Source organism: Conger conger, chromosome 4, assembly GCF_963514075.1.
Source record: "Conger conger chromosome 4, fConCon1.1, whole genome shotgun sequence".
In the NCBI taxonomy this organism is placed as follows: Eukaryota; Metazoa; Chordata; class Actinopteri; order Anguilliformes; family Congridae; genus Conger; species Conger conger.
This window is the reverse complement of record NC_083763.1, coordinates 23,984,879-24,006,565: the sequence shown is the minus strand read 5'-3', so window position 1 is coordinate 24,006,565 and position 21,687 is coordinate 23,984,879. Positions and strand designations below refer to the sequence as shown.

General features: G+C 40.3%; 1 protein-coding gene across 2 annotated transcripts in view; it reads left to right on the top strand.

Moving 5' to 3' along the window:
* The window catches only part of plod2 (procollagen-lysine, 2-oxoglutarate 5-dioxygenase 2), a 37,410-nt gene extending 16,185 nt beyond the window's left edge, over positions 1-21,225 (top strand). Inside the window, exons 4-20 of one of the 2 annotated variants that reach the window (XM_061239208.1) lie at positions 485-648; positions 3,912-4,024; positions 4,701-4,764; positions 4,871-4,968; positions 6,350-6,451; positions 8,548-8,673; positions 8,763-8,884; positions 9,779-9,883; positions 12,143-12,268; positions 12,751-12,892; positions 13,773-13,835; positions 15,378-15,491; positions 15,763-15,828; positions 17,787-17,891; positions 18,214-18,360; positions 18,715-18,840; positions 19,658-21,225. In XM_061239208.1, the coding sequence (XP_061095192.1) occupies positions 485-648; positions 3,912-4,024; positions 4,701-4,764; positions 4,871-4,968; positions 6,350-6,451; positions 8,548-8,673; positions 8,763-8,884; positions 9,779-9,883; positions 12,143-12,268; positions 12,751-12,892; positions 13,773-13,835; positions 15,378-15,491; positions 15,763-15,828; positions 17,787-17,891; positions 18,214-18,360; positions 18,715-18,840; positions 19,658-19,813 (1,939 nt within the window). In that variant the 3' untranslated portion in view covers positions 19,814-21,225. The remainder of the gene's footprint in view (positions 1-484; positions 649-3,911; positions 4,025-4,700; positions 4,765-4,870; positions 4,969-6,349; positions 6,452-8,547; positions 8,674-8,762; positions 8,885-9,778; positions 9,884-12,142; positions 12,269-12,750; positions 12,893-13,772; positions 13,836-15,377; positions 15,492-15,762; positions 15,829-17,786; positions 17,892-18,213; positions 18,361-18,714; positions 18,841-19,657) is intronic. The other variant, XM_061239209.1, reaches the window with a different exon arrangement.
* Positions 21,226-21,687: the final 462 nt, after the last annotated feature.

The following is a 21,687-nucleotide window of genomic DNA, read 5'->3' as shown; positions in this document are numbered from 1 at the left end:
CACAAAACTTCAGTTCACGGTTTTGGTGTCACAGTTCGGTTCTGCACCGTTCCAAAGTAATCACAAACAAAAAACGACCTGCCTCCCTGTTTCAAATATGAGTAAAATATGACTAACAAGCACAGAAATGCTTTTGGATTCTTTCCATTGTTTTTTCTGACCAGTTCTGTAAATCTGAATCCTGATGAATTTTTAATTAGCAGAACTCCCAGCATTATGTGGACATTTGTAAAAATGTCTACCTTGTCATTATGAGTTATTGAGTGTAGGTTGATGAGCAAAAATTCAAAGGAAATCTACAACAAATGTGCAAAAAGTGAAGGGGTCTGAATATTTTCTAAAAACCTGTGTATATCTACCTGCACTAAGAAGGGACATAATAAATGGAATTTGCTGGAACATTTTGTTTTGGTACAAAGAGAACATCTGTTCAGTATTATTGTAATGTTGTTTAAGGTGCCTTTTTCTGTTCCCTTCCTTTTAGCTATGATGTCATCTTTGCTGGTGGCCCTGAAGAACTCCTAAAGAAGTTCAAACAAGCCAATCACAAAGTGCTGTTTTCTGCCGATGGGCTAATATGGCCGGACAAGAGTTTGGCAGACAAGTATCCCTTCGTGCGCAGTGGAAAGCGCTTCCTCAACTCAGGAGGTGTGTTCTGAACAGGCCCCAGCTGTTGGGATGCAGGAAGGGGGAGGGGTGGTTTTAGATTCTGCATATTTATCGGGCTTGATGCTGCACTTGGGGTGCAAACATGACCCTCTCTCCCTGTGAACTCCTAAATCAGGGTTTCAGTAGAAAGGGGCCGGGCGCAGTGGTGTTTCCTGCGTATTCTCACTGCTGATGTTGTGTTTCCCTGCCCGGGGCAGGCATTAAATCATGCTCCCCTCCAGTCCACAGTGATTTCAAATGCCCTCGGTAAGAGCTGGGAGGTTTGGGTATTTCTCAGTGGGAAAGATTAGGGCACTAGTTCACCAAAAGGTCATGGTTGAGGTGGATTACTGAAGCATTTAACAGCTATTATGATTCATATGATTTATCTGTTTGCTCAGTTTTTGCCCTTATTCAACTTGTCTTTTATACAGTCAGTTTATACAACTGATATGCTAAAGCAATTCAAGTTACGCAATTCTTGATCACGGGTACAATAGCAGTTCCCCATCTGGAATCTGACCTTGCAACCTCTGATTTACTAGAGTTTTTCCCTAACCACCATTAAACTGTATGAAAACTAGTGACACCTGAACGTCTCCCAAATGTTTTGTGACAGATGGTTGTGTTGCTTTATCTATATAAATAAATAGGTAAAAAACGAGTATATAAAAATACTTTCATACAAATACAGGCCTATGCTCAGGCCTATGCTCAAGACTTGGTATTAGACAAATTGCCCAGTCATTTAAGGTCTGTCAATTCCCTTTAACCAGACCTATTTCTCTTCCCCTCCACAGATTTCAACAAGGGGGCAATTACACGATTCCTCTGCATTTATCAAGCTGCGGTCTCTGACTTTTCAAATCACACGGTTATTATCTTGTGTGCTATTTTCAACTGCTGAATTACTGCTTTTACTCCAGTGGTCAGTCTGCTTCTTCGACCAGGCCCCAGTACAGCCGGGCCCTGCTCTGTCAAACAATGGCGGAAATCTGTGTGATTAGCAGGAGATGTTTATTTTCCTTGGGCCTCCTATTCAATGCATTGCTGGATAGAGTCTAAAATTAAGGTTCAGCGTATCCTTACACGACCATCCAACTCACTTAGGGGATTGTTTTATTTTGTTTGGACCAGAATGGACACTTGATCAGTTGCACTGGAGGGAATAACCTCTTGAGATTTCAACACAGATGTGATGGAAGATTTGGGTTACCAAGGAAATGCATAGACATTTAAAAAACAGAAAATTAGAGGATTGAAACCTCATGTCAGAATGTTTATTCATTTCAATCGTGCTATGCATCTGGGCTATGAAACTGGGCATTTATTTGATTGGAATTTGTGGGAGTTTAAATAGTGTTGAAAAAACTGCTTGGCCTAATATTCCACGTTTACTGTTGAGTAAATATGTTTATTCTTCTGTTTAGTGCATTTTGTCACTATCACAATTGGCTGCACTGCTTTATTAGCAGTGGAATCTGATTGCACAGCTGAAGAGCAACTCAAATGAACTGAATCACCACCACTTTCCCCCATGTCAGTATTTTTCCTATAGTTTGTCCCAGATGAAATCAGAACTTGGAACACTATCAGAGATGATTGCCAAACCAGCAATGATGGTGGCCTAACTCTGGGCCCCATTGGCTTTAGCACTGAAGATATTCAGAGATTCTATATCTTGGGCATTCAATTCAATTGAAATGATCCAACAACAATATGCCAATCAGGGCAAGTGTAAATGTCTTGCCAATAATTCAGTAGTACATTTGTGATTTATGTTACTGGGACACATATGCTCTGCATATAAAGCCACAAAACGTGGAGCAAAATGCTCACTGATTTATGATTGTTGATACCCATTGCTCTGCAAAAAGCCACACATGAAATTATCAAAGTGAATTTCTGTAAATGCTGTCTGGGATCCATGTCAAATCCAACAGTAAGCCGCAGTTGTTGGAAAACTGAGCTACCACTGTATCTTGGCTTCATTCCATGTCACAAGTGGGGTCAAAGATAAAACTATTATAAATCTCCAATCTCACAGTGCCTTTACATTACTGACACTTTTATTTTCTGTTGTCAAGATAAGGGAAGCTGTCTGTAAACTGTTGAAATGATTTTCAGTCAGTTTCAGATGTGAGCTTCTGCTCACTTTGACAGCCAATACACACATACCAGGCCATTTTAGGACAAGGCATTGCTTTTTTAAAAGTTATTTTGGCTCAATAAACAGGACACACTTTGTAAAAGATTATTTTGGACTCCTTTTGAATATCACTGAATGAATACAATATAAAAGCTACTCTTCAATAAAAGTAAGGCTATCATTTTGTGGCAGTGTACCTAAACCTAGTTTGAGAACATGAGAAGAGGTTTTTATTTCAATAAATGTGGTGTTTAAAGTACCCACATCAGGGTGCAGCCATTTTCCTTGACCTTGCATCATGTCTCTCCAAACCATCTCTAGTGGAGGCTTGTGGAAAAAAATAATCTTTTTTTAAATGCATTTTTGTCCATTCCATTTCATTTAGGTGATAGTTGTCCTTCAGTTTGTGCCTACAGCATCTGAGTTGATGCACCTTAATGATGGCATCAAAAACCGAGCCCTATCCTGTGGCCTAGTGCAATTTTCTGCTGTGGCCAATATTAGTAAGGAATAAAGAAAAAGGGCTCACCATGGCAACTAATGAAAAACATCCAGCACATCACTTTCGGTCTGTAAGGACTGACAGCCCCCATCATCTTCCTCTTTGCGGTGGTTTCTTGGACAGAATACTTTCCCGCCCAGTGTTTATGTGCCTGGACTCACCACCAGAAGCCACTACTGTGTGTGCCAGGGGAAAGCAGAGATCAAAGTGTTCCTTCAGGGAAGTGCTTGACATCATGCGCCTGTCGAGCACACCCATGTCCCTTTGTCAGAAAAACTGCCTATTCTTGCTTTCTGAGTGAAAAAAAACGGCTCAAGCTAGGTTTTGAAACAGCTGGTAGACCAGTGCAGACCGGCTGCATTGTCAACATGGCTTGACCAGCTCAAGCTATGTTTTGAAACATAGGCTAATTGGTAGCTGGTAATTCCAAGATGATCATAGCTGGATTTAACACCGGGGGAATATGTGCAGGAAGCAGTTTGTAGTAGTTTTGCAAAAAAGAACAAAGGAATACCTTGAATGCAGCCACAAATTCAGTGGCATGTCATTTGCTTTGAATGCTGTGTGTATTTTGCCGTTTCCCTTGAATTAACAGTCTGATTTGGCTCACAGGGATCATTGGCTACGCCCTCAATGTGAACAAGCTTGTGCAACAGTGGGACCTTGACGACACTGATGACGATCAGCTCTTTTACACTAAAATCTACGTGGATCCACTGCAAAGAGTGAGTGCAAAAAACATGTTTAAGAAATACGAAAGGGACAGGAAACTGGTGAAAAAATTATTATAATACACCTGCATATTATGATAAAGGCACGTTAAAATATACCCAGTGACCACTTTATTGGGTATTTATTAGACTTATATGTTGGACTTCTGCTGCTGTAGCCCATCCACTTAAAGGTTTGACATGGTGTGCTCTTCTGCATACCACTGTTGTAACACGTGGTTACAATATGTGTGTTATTGTCACTCTCCTGTCAGCTTGAACCAGTCTGGCCATTCTCCTTTGACCTCTCTCATTAACAAGGCATTTTGCCCACAGAACTGCCACTCACTGGATATTTTTAGTATTTCATTACATTCTCTGTAACTCCAGAGACACATGGAAATCCCATGAGATCAGCAGTTTCTGAGATACTCAAATCACCAAATCTGGCACCAGCCAACGGTCTAAGTGACTTGGATCACATTTCCTACCCATTCGGATGTTTGGTCTGACCAACAATTGAATCTCTTGCATGCTTTTATGCATTGAGTTGCTGCCATATGATTGGTTGATTGCTTTAACAAGCTGGTATACAGGTCTACCATATACAGTGGTTGCTAAGTGTATAGTGCATAGTCATTTGTGGTTAGAGATAACAGTTTACAGCTTTTTTTCTTAAATCTGTTTTCAGGAGAATCTGAACATGACTCTGGATCACAGGTGCATGATTTTCCAGAACTTAAATGGTGCAGTCGGTGAGTGAGCTCCACCAAGCAGCAGGTTGATTGGGGGCCCTTGAGATGATGCATAGCAGCAGAAACTCAGGACGCATGCATTTGTTTCCCCTTTCTGTTGTCTCAGATGAGGTTCTGCTGAAGTTCGGAACAGAGAGGGTGCGTGTGAGGAACTCGGCCTACGACTCCCTGCCCATAGTTGTCCATGGCAATGGATACACCAAAGTAAGTCATGATTCCCTGTCGGCTGTGTGTGCACCGGAACTGGGGAAAAAGCGTTGCAATTTCAGCCTGTCATTGTTCAGCTCCTTTCAAACACATCTCATAAGCCCAGACCAAGTCACATATTCCCTCCTGCTACATTAACAAATGTCTACATGAATCCAAGGCAGGATTTATTTCTGTAGAAATCATGCATGGGGGGAAGGGGTGTTGGTTTCTGTGGAATCCAGATAGTAATTTAGTGGAGGAGGACCGTCTGGCCAAATATTAGCAGCATTGCCTCATTCCCTTCCCCCTCAGTGCTTTTCATACTCAGGACAGAGCAAAATAATCAGCCGGCCCATTTACAGTATATATGAAATAAACAAACTCATACACCGGAGCTGAGTCATTTTCTCCACACCCTTAACCTCAATCCTGTTCCTCCTTGTGAGTGTTTCTGAGACGGGACTGCGGTTACCAAAATTCCACAGGCTGTAGACATGCAGCTCAGCATAGGGAGAAATATTGCAGTCTCCTTTTCCCCATACGTGTGTTTTATAAGTATGTAAAGACTGCTTCACATTATTATTTTCCATGTGCACATAAGGACACGTATCGGTACGTTACTCAGGTGATGTTACAGAGATCAAAAGGAAAAAGAAAACTCGGGACAGCAGTTGCTTTGTCCATAAATGTCACTTTGTCAAAGTCAGCATCCTGCCCCCACCAGCTCCTATTTTCCATCACATCTACACGGTTCTTCCAAGACAGGTGTGATAGACATTCACTGGGGCCTTGTCATGACAGACTAATAACTATTTAACTGGCTAACCTACGATCGAATTCTGATTGTTTCACATGTGGAAGTCGTTTGCACTGTGATTTATAAAAGGGAGGGATTCCCTCTTTATTACACAGGCTTGCGGTAATCAAAAGCAGCACAAGGTAACAGGACATTTGCAGAGTTTCTGTCCAGAAGTCTTCGATTGCGATTGCCGTTTTTTCATCCAAGACATGAAACTGAAACTATTAGTGAAATATTCTATGCACGTTTGGAGAACGGCTGTTTGAGATAACCATTTCGATTTGACAGTCAGCGTGTCTGTCTCCAAAGGCTGTTTTCCAGACCGCATTTCCGGTCCATCTAGACAGGTCGAAACCCTGCTGATAACCATGTGGAGCCCAGCAAGGGCCATGCTTACATAACGCATGCAAGCATTGTTATTATTGCAGTGGGTATGGTGCCAATTGTATTGCTTTTGATTATTCAATTTGGCAGTTGGAAGGACAAACATTGGAGTATGTGGTTTTATTTTCACTGGAAGCTCCAGTTCAGTATGTGACTTTTTGTCAATTATATTGAATTTAAAGCTGTTTTCTTCTTGATCTTTTTTTCTTACAGATGTACTTGAACTTCTTGGGAAACTACATCCCCCATGCGTGGAACTATGAGAATGGCTGTAGTGTGTGTGATCAGGACATGGTGGATTTATCGCAAGTGAAAGTGAGTCACTCATTTTGAAAGGGATTAAACTACTAAGAGAAATTGGAAACACTTGCAATCTCAAAATAAATATAATAAAAATACACTCACTGAGCACTTAGGTAGACTTGTACACCAGGTTGTTAATGCAAATATTGCTACATGCTGAATGCATAAAAGGATGCAGATATGGTCGAGAGGTTCAGCTGTTTTTCAGACCAAATGTCTAATGGGGAAGAAATGTGATCTCAGTTATTTAGACGATGGAATGATCATTGGTGCCAGAGAGGGTGGATTGAGTATCTCAGAAACTGCTGATCTCCTGGGATTTTCCCACACAACAGTCTCTAGAGTTTGCAGAGAATGGTGCGGAAAACAGTAAACATCCAGTGAGCCGCAGTTCTGTGGCAAGACTGGTCGAAGCTGACAGGAAGGTGACATTAACAGAAATAGCCACATATTAGATCAGTGGTATGCAGAAGAGCATCTCTGAACACACAATGTGTCAAAACATTAAGTGGATAGGGGACAGCAACAGACTTAATAAGTCTAATATATACCTAAAAGTGTATATAGAAACACATATAATATCAATGTATTCCAACAATTCACAATATGTTTTTGAATAAACAAATTCTTGCCGCCTTCAAATACTGCAATCTATTCCACAGCTGTAAATATTTAAGAAACAAACTTAACTGGCTAGTTCTGTATTCTGTCATGATGAATCATGGTCTTGTTTATAGTGAGTATGTAAGATTGCTGTAACTGGCTTTCAGATTTCACATTAATATTCACTCCAGACTTGCATATGCTGTATCCAACAATAACATATGAGATCCCGGGCATTTGCTCAGACTCATTAAATGCACATAACTGCTCAGAGAATGTGCAGAGAGGAAGCACTACAGGACTGTGGTGCAGGAAATGGCTTTTGGTTTTGAGAAAGTTTCACTTAAGGGGGTGTTGCCATCATGGTTGACCAGTCTAGTTCTTAGTGGCCTTTTCATTTATCATGTGTGGGTGAGTGAGCTTGCTCTGAAAATTCCTCAGAAATCCATCTAAGAATGGCAACTGATAGACATTTTCACATATTAATCTTTGTGCCCAGTGCCCTCTTTCCCCTCCATACCTCGCCAGAATAATGTGGGTTTTGTATTCATGGCAAAGACAGTTGTGTGAGGCACACAAGTTCTCTACATTATATGCTGCCAGCTTAAATGAATGCTGCATACCTTTCCCCTTTCCATTCCCATACGGAGAAGGCATTTACCTGTGCTCAGGACAGTCCTGCAGTGTGCCCATAAACCTGAGCTCCGTGATTCACCGCGGAAGCATAGTCGAGGCGCGGTCATGGTTTTCGCACAGTGTCTCGATTCAGCCCGTGCATGTGTAGAATCAGCAGGGGTTTGGAGTCGTAGGGTGGGTGAGAACACAGGGCTCTCTGTCTCTCTCTCTCTCTCTGTCTCTGTCTCTGTCTCTCTATCTCTCTCTCTCTCTCTCTCTCCCTCAGAAGGAGAATGAGAGTCAGGTCAGCCCCTGCCACCAGTGCGTGCATTCCGTGGCCTGTCTTTCCTCTGGGACAGAGGAATTGAGGGAGGGAGGGGGGAAACTGCTGAAGGAGTTGTTGTTCCACAGGTTACCGGGGCCAGACGGAGAGCCGTTGGCCCGTTAGCTCACGTCTCCCTCTCCGGCAGAAACAAATTTAAGGTCTTTTTTTGGTCCTGAACTATCCTGCTGTCCCTGGAAGTCCCAGAGCAGTTGCAGAGCTCTCAAATTAGATGGTTTCACCCACACCCGGCCCCACTTTGTCTCCGCTGTAGGAGTGGTCACGTCTGGAAAAGTATGTGTAGCTCAGCCATGTGTGTGTGTCATGGGAAAGTGCTCTCTGCCACTGCATCCTGTGACCTGGCACTGAAGAATTTTACTATAGACCCATCCATTTTTTTCTCATTTATTCTTATATTATAATGTAATATTCCATGTATGTTGGAGGTCCTGTTACTCTTTATTATTGTGCTTCCAACGGAATTAGTATTTTGCACATAGTGCTTATATCTTTTTGACACTATTTGTTTTAACCTCATCTTTTTGACACACTGTTTTATCTGACACAGGAATATCCAAGCATCACAGTCGGTGTGTTTATTGAGCAACCGACTCCCTTTCTACCAGAATTCTTCCAGCGTCTTCTGAGTTTGGATTACCCGAAAGATAAATTGACGGTTTTCATCCATAACAATGTAAGCAAGCTGTCGTGGCATCCTCCCTTCTGGCTGTGAATGAACCTGGTAAACCATTGCTAGACATGCGTCTAATGTGCCCTGTCTAGGAAGTTTACCACGAGAAGCACATCCAAAAATTTTGGGAGGAGAATAAGAACACCTTCAGGAGTTTTAAGGTCGTGGGCCCTGAGGAGATGCTGAGCCAAGGAGAAGCGCGGAACATGGGAATGTATGCCTCACACGTATATCATCTTGCGGCGACTTTGGTCTCCAGGATATAATATAATGAACATTCAAACATTCAAATAAACACCCTTAATTGCTATGTGCAGTAGTCAGACTAAAAGTTTTCCAAATTGGGTGTGATTTATGTCTTTGTGTGGTGAGCATCCATCATCAGGGTGACCTGTCTCAGCTTGTGTTGTCCGTTAACCCAGGGCACCTTATTGCAGCGAGACGTTGCTTTAGATCGCTGTTTTTATGGCAGCCATGTATAATATAGGATCTTAGATCAAATCTGTCATCCTTGGGTGATCCCCATTTTCACTGTGGCGCCTTGGAATAGGTAATTTAGGAAGGGCATGCTATACCTGCTCTTGAGAAAATGATTATTTATTCATTTTCTCCATTCCAAGCCATAGCATGCTGTGTTTGCCCTCAGATGTCTCTCCAGAGATTTTCTATGAATAGTTGTACTACACCGAGAGCTGCTCTGTGGTCATTTTTTAAGTGATGCTTAACACATTGAGAAAATTATGATGTATAATGATTATAATTATACTCAATTTTGCATTCCTTGAAACAACTCAATGAAGATTTAAAAAGAAAAAAAGAAAAACACCTCACAATGGTAAATGTCACACCTGTAGCTGCGAGTAAAGGGCAGCGAGGTCAAACATAATTTTACATCAATGATTTATGTATAAAAATAACATTTTAAAACTAGCTATATTACATGCTATTGCTGAGATAGGTGGGCAATGATTCATCTGCTAGATTTCTTATTTAATTATGACTACCCCTAATAGCAATTATTAGCTCTCACACATTCAACTGAAATGACATTGCCAGCCTGAAGTATCTTTATTGTGATGTTAATCTTTGCTTTGTGGATCCTCTATAGGGATACGTGTCGCCAGGATTCAGGATGTGACTACTACTTCAGCATTGATGCAGATGTGGTGTTGACCAACCAACAAACTCTCAAGCTCCTTGTTGAGCAGAACAGGTAGGGGCTTTACGCTGCCACTGTCCGGGTTTTGGGACTTTCAATAGCAGCTTCTGTGTCGATGGAAGCCAGCTGGTGCTCCTCAAGTGGCCAAACTACAAGAACATTACAGACGAGTGAATGGCAGTTTAAAAATAAGCAATGGTGGTTTTCCTCATGATATAAGAGCGTGCAAAACCTACATGGTCAGAGTTTGAAATACCACCTCATATTTTACAAAAAACAACAGTGTGTCCCTTTTTTACGATTTTCTTTAAGAGCACTATAAGCCAGATGTCTTTGTGGGAGTTGCACAACTCATGTCACTCTCTTTGGCACTTGGGGCTATAGTTCCCTGGAAGAATTTGTCAGCCTTATTTAAAGAAACCATGGGAATTCTCTTGACCACCAAGATGCGGTGAAGGGGATGACATTTCTTTAACTTTAAATGTTCGTGTTTTATTGTGTTTGCATCCAGTTCTTTTCTACTTTGCAGATGGGGACTGTAATTTCCACTTCAAATTATTTGTTTTCCTCATGGCAGCTGAGTGCTTCAAACATTTTTATGGTTTTGAAATCTTAACCGTAGAGGTGTGGTGGTGAACGTAAAGATTATAGAATAATTACATCACCCTCCCTCTCATGCCAGGATGTGTATGCAGGCCAGATATGCTAGGTACTGAATTGTCTATGAAGGCTCAATAAATTTCAGCTTCAGAGTCCAAATTCTAGGCTTGCACTGCATTCATCTATTTTAGGAATAATTACAGCAGATTTGTGGATTCAGGATTCCCTGTTTACTGCTTTTCTCCCTTTTATCACCTCAATTTGGAATGCTCAATCGCACGCAAGCTGCAATGCTCATTGCAACTGCTAATGTTGAATGTTCTCTTCTCCAAACCTTGCGATATCACTGGTGCTTTTTTCACACTACAGTGTATTGTGAAAAACAGTTTTACCTGCTGTAAAATCCATCTATGCCAGCCTGAACATTGAGGTGGTGAAGCTGGTCATAAGCTGGTCTAGTTGCGCATTAGCTGGTCAACCAGCTTGACCAAGATGGTCATAAAGCTGGTCTAGCTGGGTATGAGCTAGTCAACCAGTTAGTGCTGGAAGCTTGTCTGAACCCAGCTGGTTGACCAGGGCAGAGAGTGCCTGATAGACCACCATGTCACTGGTGCAAGATGAGACATCATCTTCCCAGTGAGCTGAAGTCCTCCCTCTCTGGGCTACACTAATTCCAGTTATGCATTACTCTCTGAAGTTGCCAACCATGTTGATACTGACTCAGTCTGGATTTGATATTCAAACAATAGGCCTCGTACTGTACATGTAATATAACAGGGGCCCTTTGAGCCACCCAGCAGCCCCCACTGAATTATGACCCTCTCATTGTGGCTAGATGGTGATGCATGAATAGACTAGAAGAGTGCTTCGTCAGACCGGTATCTCACCACACAGAGCATTCATTTTGACAGATTCTGCTAACATAGAGCCCAATGTCTGCACTGTTCGGTTGGTGAATTGCAGAGTGAAGTAAACAGGCCAAACAGTTACAAGAGCCTATGCACTCAGTGAAAAACTAGTAGAAAACTACCTGCGGATTCTCTCTGATAAGCTATTGTTCATCATGCTTTAAAATCAATGACTATGACTATGCCTTTCAGCTTCTATAGCCTGAACCTGGAGGACCGTAGGATCAACTGTTCTGACTATATGGCAGACCTGGGTCAATTCCAATTGTTTTGGATTCAAATACTTTTCTGTGCTCGATTGATCTTGCCTGGTGCAATTGAGCCAACCAAGAGGACCAATGGGTGGGGTTTACACTTTTTGGGAGTACTTCATAGCTTCCAATACACCAGACAAGTGAAGAGTAGAAAAGTATTTGAATCCAAAACAATGACATAATTGAGCCAGGTCTGCAAGAGATGAAAGCAGTGCTTTCAGCACAGTTGACAATGAATGATGGTGAACGGTGTGAAGTTGCTGCTTGCACGGAATGAAAACCTCACATATTTTCCCCAGGGCCTATACTGGTTGAGGTAAGGGCTGGTTGTACTCATCCTTCAATGTTGTTAATAACAGGTATTCTGAGAAAGACCCCAGCTCTATTAGGCCCACCACGGTCCATTGCTCTGTATGTGGTGGTCTGTAGGCATTCTCTTCTTCTGCTGAGAAGGATTTTTTGTGGCTCTATGCCAAAGAAAATGTCTGTGATTTCTGTATGATGCTTGACCGTTCTGTTCTCTGTTTGTTGTTTTTGTTTCACCCTTACAGAAAAATAATCGGTCCTCTTGTCACTCGTCATGGTAAACTGTGGTCGAATTTCTGGGGAGCCTTAAGCATGGATGGTTATTACGCACGCTCGGAGGACTTCAATGACATCGTTCATGGGAAGCGTGTGTAAGTCTTGCAGCATCCAGCTGAGCTTTGGAACAACACAGCAGACCAAACTGAAATCAGTTTGGAGATTGTACTGAAGCAAAAGTTTCCTCACCTTCTGTAGCTTTGTGTATGCCCAGACTAGTTGCTGTAATAGGTTATAAAAACCAGAATGAGCTAGACACCTGTTTTATGTGAATGTCATGTGCATAAAAATAATCTGGAAAGAAGATAATAGGTGATATTATACTGTGGGGGTCTAACCACAGACAAAGAAAGTGAATGTGGAACATGTGTTTCCTGCTTGGGACAACCTGCCAGGGATTCCCACCATTCATTGCACTCTCCCTTAACAGAAGAGGACTGGACAAGTTCCTTGGTCTCGGATGGTGTGCCGAAAATGATGACAGACATCCTTCCTTTCCAGCAATACAAATTACGAGGGCATAAAAGTATCCATTTCTTGTTTCTTTCTTTAATTTCTTTTCCTTTTCTCTCCCCAGTGGCGTGTGGAATATTCCATACATGGCTCATATATACCTAATAAAGGGCGAGACTCTGAGAAAAGAGCTGAAGGAGAGGAACCATTTTATCCTGGAGAAACTGGATCCCGACATGGCTTTATGTAGAAATGCCAGGGAGCTGGTAAGACCATTTAGTGGCAGGGCCTGTCTGTAACGAAAAGGGCAATCCAATTACGCATTTTCCACTGTGAAGTTAGAGTTCCCGAATGATAAAAAATAACCTTATTCAGATTACTGCTGTAAAGTGACACTGCACAGTGTTAAGATTATTTTTACAAATGTTAGTAGTTATTCAAAACATTGTGAATATGTCTGCATTTTGCTTAGATAACAGATTTGTAGAGGCAAAGTATAAAACTTTCCTCTCATGTTTAAGTAGCCATAACTGAATATTGTAGTGTGTGTATGAATGGAATGTTTCTTGATACCGAAAAAACCTACAGCTCCACTGAGATCAAAGCGAAAAACTGGCAAGTATATCCAGTATAAATGTGCTGTCTGTCTTCAAGGCATGACTTCTCTCTATTTATGGTAGCCTCTGTGGTGCTTTAGAAGGGTTTCCTGCTCCAGACAACCCATCATCCTCCACCTTGTCTACTCTTGTCATGTGATCATGTTTTACCCAATAAGAATATGTGGCTGGCTGCTTGTTTTTTTTTCTTCCCTGTATCCTCCATGGCTTTGACTTCCTTGTCCAGCTGTGCTCTGTGCTGAATTCACATCGCATTATCTAATGCAAAAAGGGACTGCCTGTCCGTTTCCACTTGTGCGCTTTGTGCGCAAGTCAGTTTGCCTCTTTACCTTCCAGCATGCACAATTCCTGGGAAAGTAATTCCAAAATATCTGCTTCAAAGGGACTCTCGCTTTTCTTCCCCTCCCCCTTATGCGGGTGCATCCTCTTTCCTTCCAAGGTGTATGTGGCATATACGTATCTATCTATCTATCTCTCTCTTCAAAAAGCAATGTTACACAACTTACATGGTGCTTTTCCTTCATTTTAGACAATACACAGAGAGAAAGACTCCCCTTCTCCGGAATCATTCCATATGCTCAGGCCCCCAAAGGTTTAGTCCTGTTTTAATTATTCAAAATTCTACTGTTTAAAATTAGCAGTTAAAGTGAACATACAGCATCTTTTGCATTTCCGAAGGGTCTGGTCTTAATGAACCAGATCACCAGGATGTTTTTTAACCATGTTATAGAAGTGTTCATTATATTTAATATAACATTCTAGCTAACTGAATACTGCATAATATTAGTATAATATAGTCTCAGTAGTAGTATTTTGAATGTTTAAAATGTTTTTTTTGCTATATTTTTTTTTGTGTAATATGGCCATTATTTTATTATTTTCAGAATACACTCTTCAAATGTTTGTAATGATAACACTGTAGTTATCTGTTCATAAACAGATGGTTAAAAACAGTTTGTTAAAAACAAACTTGAAAGAAAAAATATGTAAACTATGCGTTCTGACATTTTTGCAAGATTAGCATTTATAATTCCTCACATTTGAATGCCAATCGAAAGTTCAATTCCACAACCATCATAATAAGCATCAGTGGGGGAATATTTTGCTAAGATCTGATTGTGCCTGTCAAATATAAACAGCTCTTATATATTCCCACCATTTTCCAGAACCTTTGGAAAGCCGTCGTCGATTTCCGTTTCATACAGAAACGATCACTGAAAGTTAGAGGAAGCACCTGATTGTCTGCATTTTTTTTTCCCATTAGTCATAAAAAATGAATGGTACGCTGTGCCAGGAGGGGGGAGGTCACCATAAATCCAACAGAATCATAGCAACCGATTGTTGCCAAGTTCCCTGCAATAACCCCTGATGCTTAAATCAAGAGCAGAGCCCCTGAGCACACGTGTAACAAGCTTACCCCCTTGCCCATTCTCAGCCTAAGCTTCTACTAGTACGGCGGCTATCTCACATGAGCCTGTACAGCAGTTTTTTGGTTTAATGTATTCAGTCTTCTAAATTATTAGTCCTGGCCTCAATTCAACTTAAATTCAAAAGTACGTTGACTTTGTGTTGACCCCCACTTGAAAGGTGGACAAAATGCTAACAAAGGAAGTGAAATACTCTAAATGTCTGGCCCGCTGGAAGCACAGCTGCAAAAGTCTAGGCTGAAAATGAGCCCCTGTCCCACATCAACGCCCTGTCCTGCTTCAACGTAGATCTTGCACAGACCAGAGGGAATCAGATTCCTGAAATCGCTCTGTCCTCAGCTTACCAGCACCTCCATGTGTCCCTGTTCCCCCTGCTCCCACCCCTCCAAATTCTGTATGCTGCATAAATAATCACAGATTATTTATCGATTTTTTAAAATCTACTGTTCTATCGGATGTGTTTACCGTACGTTATGGTTTTAATCACAGAGCAAGGGATTTTTGAAAGATTTAATTACCTTTTTTTGTCTATTATTGAAAGTGCTCTAAATGTGCATCAATTTTGCGAAAATGTTGTGCATATGAGCTGGCATTAAGTGTTTTTTTTTTCTTCTTTTATTTTTGTTTAAATCTGGTATTTTAATACTATTTTATTCCAGTGTTACTCCGAGGAAACAAGCTAACATTATTTTCTTTGTCTGCTGTAGGGTATTTTCATGTACATTACAAACCGTCATGAGTTTGGAAGGATAATATCCACAGCTAACTACAATACTACACATTATAACAATGATTTGTGGCAGATATATGAAAATCCAGTGGTAAGTGAATTGTCAACTACTGTCATTATTTACATTCATGATATTCTCTGACAACAAGCACTGTACACTGTATACTGTTGGTAGAAACAAAGTAATCATATTATTATTCCTATTTATCCTATTATTGTTGCACAAATGTGGTAAGTGAATATGTGTGATCTGCTGTGGTCTGTCTGATATTTTGCTAAATGAGTCAATGGGGCCTTCCTAACTCACAGATCATTAAGCATATCAGCAGTGTGCTAATAAAATGTCCATTGATTTATTACAGGACTGGAAGCAGAAGTACATCCACCCCAACTATACCCGCATCTTCACAGAGAACCTTGCAGAAGAGGTACATAGTATTTTCTTTTGTTATTTTCTATTTTGGAATTCTCTAATTTGGAGTTGTTAACAGAGTTACTGCACACCAGGAGCACTCCTCCAGTGCACGCACATGCAAGCTAGTGACTATTTTACGCCCTACTGGTCAGCACTACAGGCCTATTGCTGAATTGGTAGCCTGTCAGCACCATTTGCTTCATTGGAGTAACTAATGTAGCAGTGACCTGAGGAACTGTGGCTAACTTAAACCCACCCTAACTCCCTGGTGTCCTACAGCTGTGGACTTCCAATCGCAGCTGGCTGAACAGATAAAGGCTCAAACCTGTTTCTGGAAAGCTCAATTTACATTTGCGGTGATCCCAGTAATGCCATTCTTTTATAAGCTAGGGAAGTAATTTGTAATTTGTGTAACTAAAATACACATTTTGAATAGTTTTATACTACTGTATGGTTCAGATTTATTTCATTAATACATCTAAGTCATAAACTCTCATTATCTGCCCATTCAGAAAGAGAGACCAGGATATAGAGTACATGCTTGACTCCCCTACATGACTGATGCCTCAGTCCTCCAAATGAACATATCCCAGACACTCACTAAATGGGCATGGGGAATAAATGGTGTGCACATTTAATTGCAATGAGAGGCAGGAGAGCTTAGTCTAATTGTTTTTGCAGTTTGGAGGTTAAATGTAATTAACGCTTGTAATTGATTGGATGGGTTGTCCTTTCCATTGTCTCTGTCAGCCCCTGCTCAGTTTACAGTGCCTGCAGATGACACTTAGCTCAGTGGGATTACGGCATGCCTGTGTAGCTGGCTCCTCTTCGGTCTTATACTTGTAGTGCAAAACAGTACCCTATGCCTTTCATTCTCCAATTAAAATAATCAGGGTTGCCTAAAGCTTTTCTTATTGACACGCTAGCAATCGCTGCCTTGGAAGTGGGAGCTAAGACTGGTTACTGGCTCACATAATTACACATATGTTTTTGAGATCAGAAGTAATTTCAGGAAATGCATTGCAGACACTGACTGTAATTCATCAAGGATTATTTCTGTGTTTATTGCCGTGTAGACACCCTCCCTTTCAAATAAGGGAGTTACATGGTTTGGCAGTGATACTGTTGCAATACGGCACACATCAGCCATTCACACTGTTTCATATATTTGTTACTTTGCAGATATGGGGAAGCAAGAGATCATAATTATAATCTATGAAAACTGACCCAGTTTATGTTTTGCCAACAAGTAGTGTTAGCCATCTGGCTGGATTCTGGGGAATGAACATTCCAAACCTTTTTTTTTTTTGTACTTTGATGACAATAAAATTGAATAATTGTGAATGAATTAAGCAATGTGGCATGAACCAATGATGACTTTGTTATTTTCTGGAGACATTCTTGGGATTTAACAGGGATTTACTGTAGATAAATAAGTATCGACTGTAGATGAGGAATGTGATAAACATTTAAAGAAGGATTAAATCAAGTGTACAATGCATATTGCTCACATTACTCCAAGGAAGAGACTTGCAGTGACAGAATTAGTAAAGGACTGATGGTATCAACTAGTCTGCCACTGGCAGAGATCATCACAAAAGAGAACACTGTACATTTTTGGTATTTTGGCCATTTATGGAAACAACCTTGTTACTGTTGGAATTATTTATGTGAAGTGCTTGAAAGAGTCTAGTGCTATGATATTTATGTCTTAAGTAAATCAGTTGTTGTCAAACAAAAAGAGAGAAGCATCTTATTTATGGAAACCAATATCAATCAGTATCAGGATAGTAACATATGAAAGTACAAGTTCTTTGCCTCCCTTATCTCATGCTGACAGAACACCCCTGGTGCGGTACCACACAAGCCATCTGTTCTTGGACAGAGCACAAAAAGTTATTGCAAAATAAATAAGTAAGAAGTAAGTATTTGTGTTTATTTTCATAATCATTTGTCCTCTCTTTTGTATAGCCCTGTCCAGATGTCTTCTGGTTCCCCGTGTTATCTGTAAAGGCCTGTGATGAAATCATCGAGGAGATGGAAAACTATGGCGTATGGTCTGGTGGAAAAAACAAGGTAGGTTAAACTAAGTCCTGTAAACTGTATGTATGGTGACCAAACAGGAGGTTCTTATCTTAACTGCCCTTTCGTCTTTTGCTATATGTATTTGTAGTAGACTGGTGATGTGTTTTCATAAACATACACGTCAGACACATTGGTGAATGAGTCTTTTGCTTTGCTTGTGCCATAAACAAAGAATAAGGCCGCCGATGGTTAGAGACATGTCTGGCATACATAACTATCACTGTGGTGACAAGAGTACCACAAATATGAGCAAGCCTTGCTGTTTCCGTGCTATTTATCCATCTTCATTTACTTCACTGTGGTTTCTCTGCAGGACAAGCGAATCACAGGGGGTTACGAAACTGTTCCAACAGATGACATCCACATGTCCCAAATAGGCTATGAGAAAGAATGGCTGCATTTCATTCGGGAGTTTATTTCACCAGTAACACTGAAGGTGTATTCTGGCTACTATACCAAGGTATCATGGTTTCATGGAAACAGGTTGCGTTCTCACTTCTTTGTGAAACTGTCACTATTTATCAGCAATGAAACACATTTTTTTGTGGAATGTGTGGACAATATCTGGCAATAGTTGTTCATTAACATCTTTGGTTTTGTAGTGTAAGCACCGCCCTAACAAGTATTTTGGGTCATTTTTGCTCTAAAGCTCAACTTTTCTTTAATACTAAAGAAGCACATGCTAGTTAGTTTTAGCCTTTTACACACAAGTTGATGTATGATAGTTTGTGCCATAGTCTCTGGATGGATGGAAGTACTTTACTGTACTGCAATGTATGTTATTGACACTGTTCTCCTTGCCTTTCCTCTCCAGGCCTTTGCCTTGCTTAACTTTGTGGTGAAGTACAGTCCAGAACGACAGGCCTTCCTGAGGCCCCACCATGACACCTCCACGTTCACCATTAACATTGCACTGAACAACAAAGGGACAGACTTCCAGGTGAGACCAGGCTTTATTATAATCACAGAATGGATTATGATGTGACAAAATAGAAAATATAAAAAAAAGAATGAAGACAGGAATCAATGTTATAAACCTAAATATGAGAGAGAGAAAATGAGAGATGTAGCAGGGGGAGAGAGAAAGGGAGCGAGAGGAAGGGAGGGAGAGTTCAGGCACAGATAGACACTGGTTTCCTCTAACAGGAACTTTAACCAGTGTTAACTGGCAAGGTTGCCCACAGTTGAATGCTTCTATTCATGAGTATATATATTTTTCTAATTTTAAATGGACTTGAGTGAAAAGAGGACATAAAAACTGATTTAAAATAGTGCAAAATAATAATTTCTGGAAGTAAGTTTATAAGCATGACTTATCCTCTTATGTTAAGAACAAGAGGGTATTACCAATAATAGAGGTACAAAGAAAGAAAGAGGCAGAGCTTCAGAAAACATTAATCACAGTTGTTAAAACAAGATTTCAGCGAAAAGACTTTTGAAAGCCCCATAAAATAGGATAGAATCTTGCACATATGAAAACACCAGATGTTCTTAAATTGTGGCCATGTACTGAAAAATATATATGAAAATACCCCAATTCAATTCGGCTCAACTAAATATAGGACCTTGGGAAGATCCATTTGTCAGAATGATACAGTACCTCACCAAAAATATAATGGCCGTGAAAGGGAAAAATAGACATTTTGTGATGCTCAAACCAATGCCCCGTGGAACCTCTTTATCACTAAGGAGAAGTGGAATGTTGGTTGGCCTGATGGACTGATTCTTTTTGGATCTTTGTGGGCCCTTTTCTCCAGGGAGGTGGTTGTCGATTCCATAGATACAACTGCTCTGTCGACTCTCCGAGGAAAGGATGGAGCTTCATGCACCCAGGCAGGCTGACTCACCTTCACGAAGGCCTGCCTACAACCAAAGGAATTCGCTACATTGCAGTGTCCTTCATCGACCCCTGAGTCATGGCCGGAAATTCACCTTGGTTGTATTTTTCAGTATTTCAATTTTGAATTTTGAATTTTTTATTTTTATTTTCATGTCAACATTGAAAGAAAGACAGATAGGTGGGGGGGGACACAAATTTTGCTTTATAGGATGCCATAAAGATTACTGCCTAAAGGGAAAATGACTGGATTACTCCTTTCTGTGCAATCAGGATGTCAGGTACTGTTCATACTGTGAGAAATCTCACATTTTCTCTTACATTTGGCATTGCTGAATGGCTTCTTAGCTATTTAACATTCCTCATCAGAATCCTTTTTTTTTTTTTTACATTTTGCTATGCCATTGTTTGGTTCAGCTCCCTGAAAATGCTGTCATTAGAAATGGATTTACAGGTATGTATTGTGCATCAGTTTCACTCTGACTGGTTATATACCCATGAACAGTGGTGCCACCAGGAATCCCAGGCCCTGGGACAGATCTTGCCCCCCCAGCCCCCACGCTGTGCACAAAGTGAAAAATTATGAGACAGGCTAGTAAATCAATGTAATTTATTTTGTTTCCATTAGCATGCAGCCTAGCTGGTCAGCCTATCTTCTATCTAACTCTTTCACTCAGTCTCTTCTCCAACTTCTCCAGTATTTTTATTTGTTTTTGTGTCATTTATTTTGAAAAATTAGGCTGTAAAATATCTTCATTTTTGTTACATTTTTCTTTTTGTATTTATGTTCTATATTTTTCAACAAGTGAAATGTTGTCAATGACAAGTTAACTGACTTGCAGTTGATTTTCTTTTTTTTTTGCAATCAGGTTTTTATTGAATCACATAATACAGTGCACAAAAACAATGGTTACATAAACATCCCCCACAGTTGACTTTTCTAAAGGCGAGCTGACCAAAAGACAGGACAGTGGACAGTTCGGCTAATAGAATAGAACAGAAAAATAAATAACGATGAATGAAAGCAGTACAATTTCTGACACAATTATAACATTTAATATCCAAATTATTGGGAAGAAATACTTTCTTGGGGAGTACTTCTCAAGTGCCTTTAAGGGCCCCAGTTAGGCCCAATTTGCCTTGTTGTCCGACCCATCCCCGCTCCCACGGCTGAGCCACTGCTCATGAACAGAGAATATTATATATTTTTGTAACTTTGCACAGCAGGTTAAAAACTACAGAATTAAAAATTCTGGTTAAAGGAAGTTTTAAAATGACAAATGTTTTACTTGAACTGTCTTTCCACAAAACAATCTGGAAATGGCTGTAGTTTCTTAACTGATAGCATTTAGAAAATCTGGTTCAGACTGTTTACTGTTTCTGAGGTTTATCTTTTTGTGAGTGAACTTTAGACCTCAACCAAATCAAATGCTTAACTTATTGTGAATTTGACAGAAACAAACAATAAAAAATATTTGTAAAGTGTAATGGAGTGTCATGTCAAATTTGTCATAATCGTGTACAGTAGCCAGCCATCAATAACCAGTCCATTACAACAAATAACATGGTCATTACTATATATTCTCTATAAACATTACAAGTTTCAACTTACAGTGCAGTCAGTAACTATTTGGACAGTGATATAATTTCAGTTCTTTTGGTTCTGTACTCTAGCTCATTGGATATCAAATTAAACAATGAATAATGAGGTCATGTTCATTGTTTTAATATTATCAATATTCGTGGTTTTATTTCAAATCCAATGTGCTGGAGTACAGAGCCAAAAGAGCACTGTCCAAATACTTACAGACTGCACTGTATTATACATTTGTGCATACCATACATTTTGATTAGTTTCTGTCTTACTCACCCTTCATGCTGCAATGATGAGTGAATTTTTCTGTTCCTCATTGGAAATATTCAGGTACAGGCTAGGAATTACCTTGGGTT